The sequence below is a fragment of the Dermacentor silvarum genome, chromosome 1 (assembly GCF_013339745.2).
Source record: "Dermacentor silvarum isolate Dsil-2018 chromosome 1, BIME_Dsil_1.4, whole genome shotgun sequence".
In the NCBI taxonomy this organism is placed as follows: Eukaryota; Metazoa; Arthropoda; class Arachnida; order Ixodida; family Ixodidae; genus Dermacentor; species Dermacentor silvarum.
In genome coordinates this window covers 145,500,723-145,514,492 of record NC_051154.1, presented here as the reverse complement: position 1 = coordinate 145,514,492, position 13,770 = coordinate 145,500,723, and the positions used below count along the sequence as shown (strand labels likewise).

The window sequence follows — 13,770 nt, the reverse complement described above, 5'->3', positions numbered from 1 at the left end:
AGATTTATTTTCAATAAGTATCGCCATCTTGACTCCCCTACAGAACTATTAAGGCAAGCTGAGCTTCCCACTATACAAAACCGAGCCCGACTACTTCGTCTTAAGTTTCTTTTTCTTCTTCTTAATGGTAGTATGAAAATCAATGCGAGTGACTACTTACAGCAGACAGATACACGTAGTTCTCGAACAAAACACACCAAGCACTTAACAGAATACAGATTTCACAACGACACATTCAGATACTCATTTTTTCCACAGGCAATCCGTGAATGGAATCTGTTGCCTGATGACGTTGTCACCTGCACATCACTGCAAACCTTTATCACCAAGTTAACAAACAATGCTTTCTAGCTACTATATGCACGTAGGCGCGCTGTGTCGTACAATGGCATTTTGAATCACTTCGCAGTGTCTTGTTTTCTGCCCTGATATATATGTGGGTGTGTATGTGTATATATGTGTGTGTATATAAGTGTGTATATATATGTATATATATATTTTTTGCTGTTCATGACTACATTTTCTTTCTTCGTTCTTCCTTTTTGTACTAACCTTCCAACACGGCGTTTACTACTTTTCCCCCTCGTTTTATAGCATTTGTGTAATGAATATAGAGTGCATATTTACTTCCCTGTTCACTTAAACTTATCTATGTCCGCGCCTATCTAAACCGTGTTCTCTTGAATATGTACCCTGCCCCTTTCCTGCAACAGCCTCAAATGTGAGGCTAGCAGTATGTTCAAATAAAAATAAATAAATATGACTTCGAAACCAGCAAAGCAGTGCATGCAGCTGATATGAAAAACCTAAAGGTCATGAAATGAACAAGTTGAAGAGAAATATTTTGATGAATCTTTGTCATTCAAGAACCTTGTTTACATTTTGTACATATGGAACGGCCAGGGAGAAACCTCAATGACGCTGTCCTTCGTTGCAATAGATTGCGCAGGAGCAGCTGTTACCGGTCGTGTATTGTAATTACACCGTGATTATAGTTGCAACAGCGAGTACATATAAAAAGCAGGAGTTCTGCAAAATATATATTAGAAATTCGAAGATAGAATCGAATATACAAATGCGAAGATACAGCTTGATAAAGGGTAAAATAGTGTCGCTGGAAACAAAGTTCACTGCTTGTGTGCACAAAACCTCGCAACAATTTATTTATTATTTATTTATTTATTTATTTATTTATTTATTTATTTATTTATTTATTTATTTATTTATTTATTAATACTGTCGATCCCATCAGGGATCATAACAGAAGGGCATGTACATAGTTGTCTTACAATATAACGATAACAATTAATACAATATTTAGTTTACATACAATACATTGACAACTAGCAAAGACAAACAGCAAGGTTGGCAGAAATAATAAAGCAAATAAATCGTATTAAAAATGAACGAGAGTAAAAAAAGGGAGACAATTGTCAAAGGTGAACGAAATCGTAGCATAAATTACGACATATACATTGCATATGCTTAGGAATAGCAAGAGGTAATGAAATAGGATAACAATTATAAGCGGTAAAGAATGGTAGGCAGTAATAACAGAATAATACAAGGCAAAAAACTTTATAATAAACAACAGGTAAAGAGGTAAAAGTTAGCATAAATAAACAATGGAACTCAGCTATGACAAAGTACAAGGTATTAATATTAGGTTTACACAAGAGGTGATAATCTATAAATAAATAGGAATTATATATACAATAAACTAGAATAAAATGGCACAGAAATGAATGGTAACATATGTAGGTCAGAATTGTGAAGCATGCAATTTGTTTGCGACTAATGTTAAAAAAGCAGATAAGGTTGCGCTGTTTGTAATGGTAGGGCCCAGCTTGTTCCATTCACGCGTCATTAAAGGAAAAAAAGGAATGCTTATGACTTTCCGTATGAATTGGGTGTTCGTTTAATGTTAGAGTGTGTTTATGTCGGGTGGGTCGTGTTTGTGTTATGGATAAGTATTTTGAGCTGTCTATTTTTATTTCGTTATGAATAAGTTGGTACATCATATTAAACCGCGCGAGCTTTGCTCGGTTTTGTAAGGTAAGAATACCGGCCTGTTTTAGCAATTCCGTGGGTGAGTCTGTTAACTTATATTTATTGTAAATACATCTTAGTGCCTTCCTTTGAACTGCGTCCAGTTTGTTAATGAGTTCTTTTGTTAATACGTCTAAGTCTCCAATAAATCTGCGTATTTAAGCAAACGTCACTGTATATAATGCGTCAAACAAGACAAATAAACATGTTACGCAGTCACAGATAGTAAACTTTACGCATAGAAAGACAGACGATCCAGGCAAGAACAATACTAGGATCGCAGAAATCGTGATATGTACTTGGGCCATGCGGCGGTCGCGACAGCACCATATCGGTAGAATAATAGAGGAAGGTGCAGAAATCAGTACGAAAATGTGCATTTTAACTGCCTGCAGAGCGGCAACAAATATTTCGCACCAAAAATTAAAGAAGGGTATTGTTTCGGTTGAAAAAATAAGTAAAAGCAGGTAGCTAAAAAGGAAAGAAAAGGCCAAACGAAAGCCACAGATGATGCGTCAAGTTGTACTACCCAATGTTAAAGTGTGTTTGTTGGGAAACGCCACGGGGCCGGGCTTTCAATGAGCAAGGTCGGTCAAAATTGATTATTGATGTCCTCGTAATTTTCGTATTCGCATGATAATTTTGATCATGATGGTCATGATAAACGGCGGAAATTTCTGCGGTTTTAAAAGCTAGTGAACAGTCATACGTTTTCATAATTACGAGTTTATGGACCTGAAGAAACAGAGCTTTTTACTTGCATTGATTTTTGCTGCTTAGCTATCTAAAGGACAAACTTCACTCGGCGGGGAAGTTTAGCGAAGCGGTAAATGACTTCGGACACGTTGATGCTGACGTCTCTGTGGGCGTATAGAAGCGCCAGCCTAACCATGCGTTCCTCAGACATTGTAGAGCGCAAATAGTTTTTTAGTAATCTCATGTTAAAAATATTCTCTCTGCGCTGGCAGTGGTCACTGGAAGGGTGACTAGAATCTGCAGCAGTTTGTACACATTTACATAGAACCTGCAGTCGCAATGAGAGGGCATCTATTCCGGTGCTAAAACCTAAAAACACTCCTTCGATGTCGTTGGCATCCTTGTTTAGGTATCTTGCACAAACAGTAGGCTGTTCGATTCCAGCAATATCCGTCGTTTCGTCAGCAAGTATGGAGAAGCAGCCTGCATGCAGCGTTTACTTTTGCATCTAGGTTTTCTTTGATAATTTCACCACAAATTTCCACTATTTGGTTTTGTACATCTGGGCTTAAATACGAAGCACTTTCCAAATGGTTCTTCAGATATGTATTTCCACAATCAGCTCGCATGCGACGAAGCGCTGTGAAAATACCAGTATTTTCAGCGGGGGCTTTGCTTAAATCCACAGGACCACTGTCCCTATGGCCACGGAGAGCCAGACTTTGTCGCCCACAAAAAACAACTGCCTCAATAATATGCCGTTAACTTTCTTCTGTTTTCCCTTATTTTATTTTGCCTGCCCTGGTCCAGCTTATCGATCAGATTGGGCGTGCTTCCTGAAAATGTTTGGAGAAAATTTTCAGCTGCCAGCTGACAGTCACGGTGATATTTAGTATTTTCGTGTGTGTGGAAGATTGCGAGCGCGTGCTTCCATTTCTGGAACGGATTGGACACGAGGGCTCCAGTGCGCACATGTTGGCCCACGTTTATAGGAACATTAAACCAATAACGTTCCAGAATTGAAAATCTGAAGCACGTTTTAGCAATTTTCAGTGCACTTTTCGCGTCAAAAGTTTATAAGAACTTTATACCCATAAAGTTTCGGAATTGAAATCCAGACTCCGCGGCCTCTGAGAGATGCAGCAACGCGCCTTCTCGCTATCGAAAAGCCCTTGAAAGTTTGGTCTCGGATGGGGCTCCTTGCGCTATATGACTCCAGGTACAAGGGCGGTACCACGAAATCCAGCCCGAGTTCGCAATGTTCGTGCCGAAATGTCTTTTCGAGCGTGAAAAAGACATTGTAGACAAAATCCAGAATGATTCCCGGCGCTGGTGGTTGTTTTGGTCGGTGGTGCATGCCAGCACGAAAAAAAATTTTTTTTTTTGGAGGGGGGGGGAGGGGGGCCCATCAGCCCCCCCCCCCCCCCCCCCGCCTCTGGCTACGCCCCTGCCGCGGTGTGCAACAATGACACTCTTTGGCCCAAAATACCTGTTCACCGCTCTCGAAGCACGATAATGAATCCGAATGCGGCTTACGTCGATTATGGGTTCAGGTTCGTAATTTGAAGACATCGCGAAAACAACACGGACGACAGAAAATGAAACAATAAATAAACTGTGAATTAAACTTAACAGTGCAATGAATATTTAATTTTATGTTACCCTTGTTGCGTTTTCAACGGTTATTACATTGTGAATACGCTGGTTCTAAAGCTTTCTATTAATTATCATAGTCGCTGTAGTCTCACTGAATTATGCATGTCCCTGGGTTTGTATGTCTGGGGAGCTGCATTCAGAGTCTGTATGATGGCGAGTTCTTGAATGGCGCATGACATCGAGCGAAATAAATTGGAGGCAAGAAAAAACAGGGGGGTTGACCATAAATATAAATTTGTTTTGCTACCCTGCACGGGGGAAGGGTATATCATAAGGAGAAATGAGAGGAAAAGTAGGTGGGGCCCAAATGGCGCACACAAATCAAAGGTGACCATCGCAATCAATCACGCAGGCCTGCAGGCCGTAGAAAACAAGACAGCGCGTAAGAAGCGAGTGTAGATGTCTTTTGTGACCATTCTCCTGGAATATTTTGTTCTGATAGTCGGCGACTGTCCAATCTGTGAAGTCTATACAGCGCTAGCATGCGTCGTTCGTAAAGTATATCATGCAGATTTGTAGACTTCAGGAACTTTAGTAGCGCAAACATATAGCTTTCTGCTCGGAGTTCCTCTGGGAGAAATTAATTTATTTATTTATTTATTTATTTATTTATTTATTTATTTATTTATTTATTTATTTATTTATTTATTTATTTATTTATTTATTTATTTATTTATTTATTTATTTATTTATTTATTTACAGACTACCTACATCGCCATAAAGGCACTACGTAGGGGGGAACAAAACATGACCAGTAATACAGAATAGCTTTTGCACAAATATACTCACAAACAGAAGCACAACAATAGCATTTAGAGAGCTTAAATGGCTTAAAACTTTTTGTTCTGATAGTCGACGACTGTCTGTTCTATCTAGCCCTGCGCACATCACTTGCCTCTCGGCTCTAAAGCGCGGGCAGATATATATATCTGCCCGCGCTTTAGTTCTTTAGTAGGTGACGAGTTCTTACGATGACATGTTGCTAGTGAAAATATGGTCATCAGGTGGTAAAGAGTCTTTGGTGCTTTGAGAGGATGCCTGTTTCAGCGGTTGAGTACCCGTTGGGGCGATCTGTTTCGGTGCAGTTCTTTTTTTATCGTAACCATGACTCGTGACTTAATGCTTCTGCAGTTACCTGCGAAAGTACCGACGTCTGCGCGTACGCACGAAAGGCTTATCCGCACCGTAACGAAGGTTTTCGACATTTATTAGCCATCATGACTTGGAAACAAAATATCACTGACGAAGGAAGTGGGGAAGACACACAGCTCTGTGGGTCGGCCCCTCTGTCTTCGTCCTGTCCTTGTCCAATCATCTAACCTTGTAAACAAAATTTGGAGTCGACTAAAGTTCTGAATATGTTGTGCAATGTTATGTTTGATTTCACAGAGACTTGCGCTGCTTAGAACGAGATCGCGGGATTGAATCCCGGCCGTGGCGGCCGCATTTCGATAGAGGCGAAATGTAAAAACGCCCGTGTGCTTGCGTTGTAATGCGCGTTAAAGGGGCTGAGACATCAAATTTGTGGCTTGTGCGTTGTTTGTTTCAAACGTTTCTTATTGCTCCAGAAAGCATGATACACGCTGGAAGGTTCATATATTCTCGGTAAATAATTTAATATCGCATTATTTATGTGCACCATTTTCGGTTTCGGTTTCTCGGCGCCGAGTTGGACAGTGACGTCACTGGCTAGGAAGCTTGGTCACGTGGGCCCACAAGGCTGTGACGCACTCACTGCTGCATCGTCTGCTCTCGCACACACGTTTTGTACCAGCGCAGGCAAACAAACCCACGCCGACAGTTGCCATCGCTAGCTGCGCCAGCTCTGATTACGACTCTGCGTCTGCGTCCGATGCAGCTTATACTGCACTCTAGACTCGAGGCTCTCGAGGCTTGCCCCGTGCTGTGGCTCACCGCTCATTGTACATCACTCTAATGTGGTATGACGTCACTAAAACGCGTTACGCTTCCAACACAGTGACGTCGATGTTAATCGCGCTAGCGATGGGTCTCGATCGCGAGAACGATCATTTAGGCACTCTTTGGAAGTGAATTAAAATATATTTTAAAAGTTTGCTGTGTCCAACACTTCATGTTGAGTGTCCCTTCATACAGAGGAAGCCTACAGCAGGCCTTTTATACCCTCAAAATTTGGTGTCGCAACCCTTTTAAAGAACCCCAGGTGGTCAAAATTAATCGGGAGCCCTCCACTACGGTGTGCCTCATAATCAGAACTGCTTTTGGCACGTAAAATCCCAGAAAGAAGAAGATTTCACAGAGTAAAGAACCCAAGCGATTAGAAGGAGCAATCGGATTGCAAAATTTATTGAGTCATAGCAGTTTGTGATACAGAAAATGATCCATTGCATTGTTGGGGCTAACTTTTCTCGAAACTGCAAAAAGATACTGTGTCGTCATGCCACTTAAAAATTGGCATAACAGATGTTCTTACTGCTACCTAAATTCCCAAAGCCCTCAATAAAGTCAGACTAATATTGCTTTTATCATTGCTTACAGGTTCGTCGTGCCAATGTATTCACCAGCACAAGATCATTTCTCATGAAAGTGCCACAAAACTGACGTGTGCTTCGTGCCCTCCTGAACATGCAAGTATCCTTCTTGTTGAGAGATTTCACCAGTACAGTCAGAAAGCATGACATGCACATTATGTTTGAGCTTAGTGCAGATGTGAGAGTATGCAATACTGTATTGGCGTACTCGATGACCATTTATTCCCAAGCCATTCATTTAGTTCATTCCTTTATTTTTTGCGTTGGGCAGTTGTTCATTATTGAAATGTGTACAGTGCTCGTGCACTGATGTGATGAACAGCGATGCCAGCTTAGCGGTATTTGCTAAATTTAGCATATTTTTTCTTTCTCTTTTTGGCGCTTGTATATAGGGAAGAAATGTACTTTCGGGGGTAGTGGTCTTCTTTTTCTGATCTTGTGGTCTTGGTGGAGGCTGATCTTGAGTGCTACAGATGTGGCAAACTGTATAACCGCGCCTTTTTTGAGATGAGGGGTAATTATCGTAATCGTTATTTGATATCTTGTTTAACATTATATGATGCGTGCATTCACCGAATGAGAGCTCCAGCAGTGTTTACATTTCAGAGAGTTCAGAGTAGGACTGCTTTAGCTTGCCAATATTCAAGAGCACACCCTGTGAGAATCTTAGCTTGAGAAGTGACCGCATTGAAATGCACGCGTAATTCGGGAAAAGAATGCTATACAGCAGTATACGCTTGCGGACTGGTTTCTGCAAGTGCCAAACGACACAAAGCGAGCGAAGTGGCGCTATTGCAAAGCACCACATTTTGCAGAGCACGAGGTAATATATGGCCCTTGTTCGCTAGTCGTACAAAAAAAAAAAAAAAAAGAAGAAACGTTTACTAAGATTTATTATGCATCGTTTATTGGTTTCTGTACGAAAAGAAAGCTAGCCTTTTTTTTTTCAGTGTCCCTGCTTTCGTTGTATCCTATGCAGGCGCAATAAAATTTACACGCGGAATATATTTCCGATCGCAGCGTTCATTCAGCGGGTAGTCTCGGGAGCCTATAACTGCTGGTGTTGGCGGTTTATGAAGGCTCAGCTTACGGGTTTTCTCATATTTAGTTGGTAATACTGGTCACGAGTGCTTCCAGACTCAAAGTAGGAATGGTGCTGTAAGCAGAGCTCCGTCCTAGCTGTCATGTATACATATAGTGGCTGTTGGCTTTTTTTTACGGGAGTAATATTAAAACACCCTCTCAATGTTTTCTAGTGCGTAATAAGCTGCGCAAACTTTCCAGTAACTAATTACATGCCTGTGATTTGTCAAACATTCATTGCTTCGTTGAAATTGTAAAGTATATTTTTGTTCCCGTTGCAATGGCGTTCTGCTGCTGAGCACGAGGTCGCGGGTTCGACTCCCCGCCCTATTTCGATGGGGGCGAAATGCAAATACGCTCGTATACTCAGATTCAGCTGCATGTTAAAGAACCCCAGGCGGTCAAAATTGATCCGCAGCCCTACACTACATTGTTGTTTTGCCACGTTAAACCCCGTGAATTAACCAGTCTTAAATATTGCATTTGGTTCATGCGTGACTGACAAGGTTCTGTGTAAAAGCATCCCATTATGTGCCAAGTGTAGTGACAGCTGCGATTCTAGTAACGCTATACCAAGGGGGGCTTGAGCAGTTCCCGATAGGTTGGGGCCTCAGGTGGCCGACGTATGACTCCAGCCATACGTTGGGCTGGTTGGTACATGGTATTTAGATTGGAAACGGCACAAATAACAAGGCAACATAGGGATACAGACACATTCGTACAGCTCTTATCCGTGCTGCTGCGTAAGTTTGTGGTTTAATTCCAGATACTGGTGTGGTAGTCGCCCAGATTATATGATGTCTGCAAGGACACAGCGACAGCCACCATTCTATAGCGGCGGGCAGTGCCGTCGTCGCTACGACGTCAACGTTGGCATTCTCAACGTACACTTTTTCTGGTGCCACTCGATCTGTGCGCCTCGCCGTTTTCTGGTGCGGAAATATCACTCCGCGGCTCCCGTAAATGTCGTCTGTCAGCGGTGAAGTAGTTTCTAAACACACGAGGTGACTCGCCCTTCGTGGGGGCATTTTCTGTAGCTCGCAGCAGTATTCTTTTTGTTAAGTGGTTTTCTTGGCACGCTTAGGTCCTTCGTGCGCATATCGTTGCTGCATCATTCGAACCAACTCTCAGAACGGCGTTGCGAGAAGGCAGCAAATGGAAAATATGTTGACACGGTAGGCTACAGTGCCTTAAACAACGTTGCCGTCTGCACGATTCTGAAGGTCTTCGTCGACGTTGTGCATGGTACTGTAATAACATTGTCACCTTACCAGACGTTTCTAGTGCACCGTACAGTGTCTTGTGTATATTATCGAATTACCATAACGTGTGAAGACTCCTGGTCTGTACTCTCGGTTTCCGCGTGGTCTTGGTGGCCACGCGTATAGTGCAACACTCAGTGCAAGTTGCTCTGGGGGAGAATGTAGGATGACGTTGTTAGTACCGAAACCATGCAATGCCAACCCTTCTACATTTCCTGTCGCGTGTCAGAACTGCTCTGAATCTCGGAATAAATGACTAGAAGGGAACGTATAGTTCATGGAATTAGCTGGAAAGTTCTTGTATACCGATCTGCCCGCCGCGTCTTTGACTGCAGCGCCATTTTTTTTCTTCTTTCTTTCGTGTGTCGCTTTCGTGATGTCCTGTAAAAGGCCACGCCTCGCTGTTTTGTCATGCTGGTGACGTGTATCGGTGCCATTTATGCATGCATGAACTTATGGATGCATGAGCATGCATCCATCCGGAAGGTTTATGCATAATTTCGTTTCAGGTAACATCACTAGACGGCTGGGACTGTGTCCCATGTGCAGAGAACTCACCTTTTCAGCCGACCACCGAAAGCTGCAGCCCATGCATTAGCGGAGTATACGGTATGATCCCTTTGGCAAATGCTTACTGTTGTAAGAACACAATCAACTCGCTCAGTTTTACATTGAGAACCAGTTAGCGTGCAGAGCCATGATCAAACATTTCTTTACCAGTACACATTTAGTTTCCTCTCATATTTCAGAGGAAGTGACTGGAAGTGATGGCGTCAGAAGGCTGGCATGCACCCTGTGCAATGCGGGGACATGGCCTAATACAGACAGCCGAAAGTAAGGCGCGTAGTTACAGTTCTGCTATTTCTAGCACATTTGCGTATGCCACTTGAAGACAATTTTCTTTTCTTCTACACAGGTGTGTGACCTGCCCAGAGGAATTTTTGGTTGCCAATGGCACCGTCTGTTCATGCCCAGCTGACAAGGTACTGTAGTTTCAAAGGATTGGAAGGGTGCTTCTGTAAATATTTAAGTGTAACTAAGAAATTTAAACTGTGAGGAACACAATCCACCAAAAAGCTTCTTCCGCGAATGTTATAAAACTATGAATTTTATTCCGATTGACATTGCCTTTTGGCCTGACGTTAAATAACCAAAAAATCATAATCAGCAGAGTAGTACCATTATTTTCCTTAAATGTTATATTGCATGCTTTTATTAGTGCTACTATGCTAAGAGCGTTCCTTTTATGCACTCACACTTCTGGGGATGCGATCCACTCGAGGTCACGTGCTTGCGTGTTGAAAATCACATTGAACCTCGATATCACATTGCAGCTAGTCCATCTGAACAAAGGGCAGAGAAGTTGTACAGACGACTCTGTGTTTGCATGGGCGCGTTAACTTAGCGCAATGACGCACAACATTTGCTCACATACTTGTATTGAGAGCAGAGGTCAAAATTTGCTTCCAGGCTAACAATCAGCGTCAAATAAATGCTTGCTCTTGATATGCTATGATTTCTCGTTTTCCATTGCCTGTTTCATACAGTCATCGGAATGAATATTTGTCTCAACTCTTCAACCTTTTCTTGCGTATATGTTTCAAGTTCATTCGTCTACCTTGCTAAGACAGCGTCCACGGAGAGCTATTGGCGAAGGCCAAAGGGTGCCTGAGGAGGCCTCGACCGCTTTTACACATACCGATACAGTTGTGTGTATATATGATGCACAGAATACAGCCGGATAGATAAATCTCCAAATCCGTGGAAGCTATCTTAAAGGGACAGACAACCGCTCAGAACATGAATTGAGATAGCCCCGCTGATGGAAAGAAGATCGTCTATCGTATTAGCTAGAACGGGCCCTGCTTTTCTCCTTAAACCTGAATTTATATTTTTAATTCTTCACTAAAAGTCGCGAAAAATGACCTTTGGCGCCCCATGCGGCAAAAACATGAACGTACTTATGAGACCTACCACATGGTCGACCTTCTACTAGTGTACGCTGTTCCTGGTCTTTTTATTAATTTTGAAATGCAGCAACATTCCCTTTCTATTATAAGTTTTTTCTAACTTACAATGTGCACATAAGCCTTCGTTTGTAGTGAGTAGAAAAGTGGCGCTGCTTTCGCCTTCGTTTTTGATGACTTGGCTCGTACATCGACTGAATAACAACCGCGGGGGCCAGCCAGCCATGACGTAGGCACGTACTTTGGAAAAAAAAACGTGGTACAACTATAAGAAAGGTCTGTGCAACAACGCAAACTTATTCTACCAGTCTATTTACCTTTAAAAGTGGTTGGAAAGGTGACAATATAGGTGGTTAACCACAGTTGCACTCCCTCCAGTGAAAGCAGGACGATGGGCGGCTTTCACAATTTGCGAGGTGGGTTATCGGCATCGCTATCACTTCTCGGCGTTGCTAGAGGAGGGACTCTTATTTTCTTATAGGCTGCTCAGATCGAAACATTTTGCTTACAAAATATTCACGCACTTTTGGAAGTAACCGCTGCAGGGGGGTGTAAACACTACCGAGGGTGAGCTTTTCGTTGCGCCATAGAAACTGGGTCCATAAAAATCGGTTGTCAGTCCCTTTAACGCGACAGCTTTCTTTGGCTCTTTGCGGTTTGTATGTTTCTGGCCGTTTACGGGAGCTGAGTCAGCTGGGGCCACTATAGATATGTGCTGTCTTGCCGAGCAGACAATATGGGTCACTGGGTAGGTGCCCGAACTTCGGCACTGCGTATGCGATATCGGTATGTGCCCATTCTTGGCCAATCCCCCGTAATGGATGTCCGAAGGTGGCACAAGGGGTATGTAGCCTTAAATATATTAAATCAATAGCGCCCAATCAGCAACAGAAACCTAGCTCCGCGTCGAGCGCGGCCGCTTCATGGATAGTGGGGATTTTACGTAGTTTCAACTGCTGCGTTGCGATTAAAAGAAAATATGTGCCGTGATATCAATTGTCATTGTGGCTGGCAATGAAATTGCCACTTCGTGTGTCTGTTGACGTGCCCATAAGGTTTCGCGATTCACGGATGGCATTGGTATCCGTCATGGTCACGCATGAAAGCTATCGCTGACATTGACAATCATCTTCGGTGGTTTGTGCGAAAACGTTTTTCTTATCTCCATACTATATCTCAAGATTCCATTAAAAACAAACCATCAAATCGAGTTAGCAGCCCTGACCGACAGTTGAGCGTTTTCAAGACCCGTTGCTTTGGAGACTCTGAATGCGTAACGACGGGAGCTCATCCTTCTTGCCCTGCTCCCATTATTTGCAGCGGTTGTGGGTCGCAGAGCTAGAATGTGTGTCCTAACCTGAATTGCGTGGCGCATGTCGCGCAACGAATTGGAATATTTTTTATTTCAGTATATTCATGTTGCTGGAAGCTGCATTCCTGCGGAAAAGGTGGACGCCAACCTTGATTCATTGTACAGTGTCAAATATCAGGTACAGTAGAACAATGCTATTATTATACGTATAAGTATTCTGGTATCGTGCTCACGACTGCTGGCCGCTGTATCAGCATGGAAGTTGTTTCTCGCCTGCGAGCCTTAGGAAGTACCACACGTGCTGTTCTGCTGTAGCACCTCACGCTTCCATAGGTCCATTCTGCTCAACTCGTTTCTGGGGCGCTATAACGTCAAATGATTCCAAACTGTTTTGATGCCAATTTCTGCAATCAGCCTCCACGATTGGTCAAAACATTTTCGGGCCACTCCCAACTTCGCCTGTCTGTCACGCGACGTCACGAAAACCGCGATAGCTCCCCATCTGATATAACGTGTACACACTGATAATAATAATAATAATAATAATAATAATAATAATAATAATAATAATAATAATAATAATAATAATAATAATAATAATAATAATAATCTCTATTTTCATCAGTTCACTGACAGGAAAGCTGCGGGTAAAAGCTGCTCTTTGTAGAGGCAGCTTGACAAGAGCCCGCAGCTACCTTTGTGTAGTACATACAGCAGTGGCAAGAAGCATAGCACACTTTAGTCAAACAAAAACAAGAAGACATACATAGCAGTAACGCAACTTATATTTGCATGATTAAACCGCACAAAAGAAAAAAGAATCATTCCTGATTCGACGCCTTTTCACCATTAGCTCTCTGCTATTGGTCCAATGTTTTCTGGCTACGCCCACTTCGCCTGTCTGTCACGCGACGTCACGAAACCGCGAAAACTCACCACGTCAAAGTGACGTGTACGCGAAAAAAATGCATTAATATGCCGAACAAAACTGAAACTTTTTCTGAATAGCCACAGACTGCCCCGTTCCGAAAGGAATAGAAGATGGCTCCCTGCCGATCGCTCAGGCCCTCGCTACTCGCACCTGCCGGTGAGCATGTATTTATTTGCGCATGATAAACCTTTTTGTGTGAAAGTAAAACGTTATCGAACCCTTTCGGCATGCATACGACATCGCTCTGCCAACTCTTCCTTGCTGAGGATCCGTTTTAGAGGCATTCTTATCCTTCCGTTGCAC

At 42.7% G+C, this 13,770-nt stretch overlaps 1 protein-coding gene across 1 annotated transcript in view; it reads left to right on the top strand.

Annotated features, from left to right (window-relative positions):
- The window catches only part of LOC119436199 (meckelin), a 61,147-nt gene that overhangs the window by 13,535 nt on the left and 33,842 nt on the right, over nt 1-13,770 (top strand). The window contains exons 2-6 of the mRNA XM_037702979.2: nt 6,920-7,008; nt 9,767-9,866; nt 10,007-10,091; nt 10,174-10,240; nt 12,634-12,714. Coding sequence (XP_037558907.1) covers nt 6,920-7,008; nt 9,767-9,866; nt 10,007-10,091; nt 10,174-10,240; nt 12,634-12,714 — 422 coding nt within the window. The remainder of the gene's footprint in view (nt 1-6,919; nt 7,009-9,766; nt 9,867-10,006; nt 10,092-10,173; nt 10,241-12,633; nt 12,715-13,770) is intronic.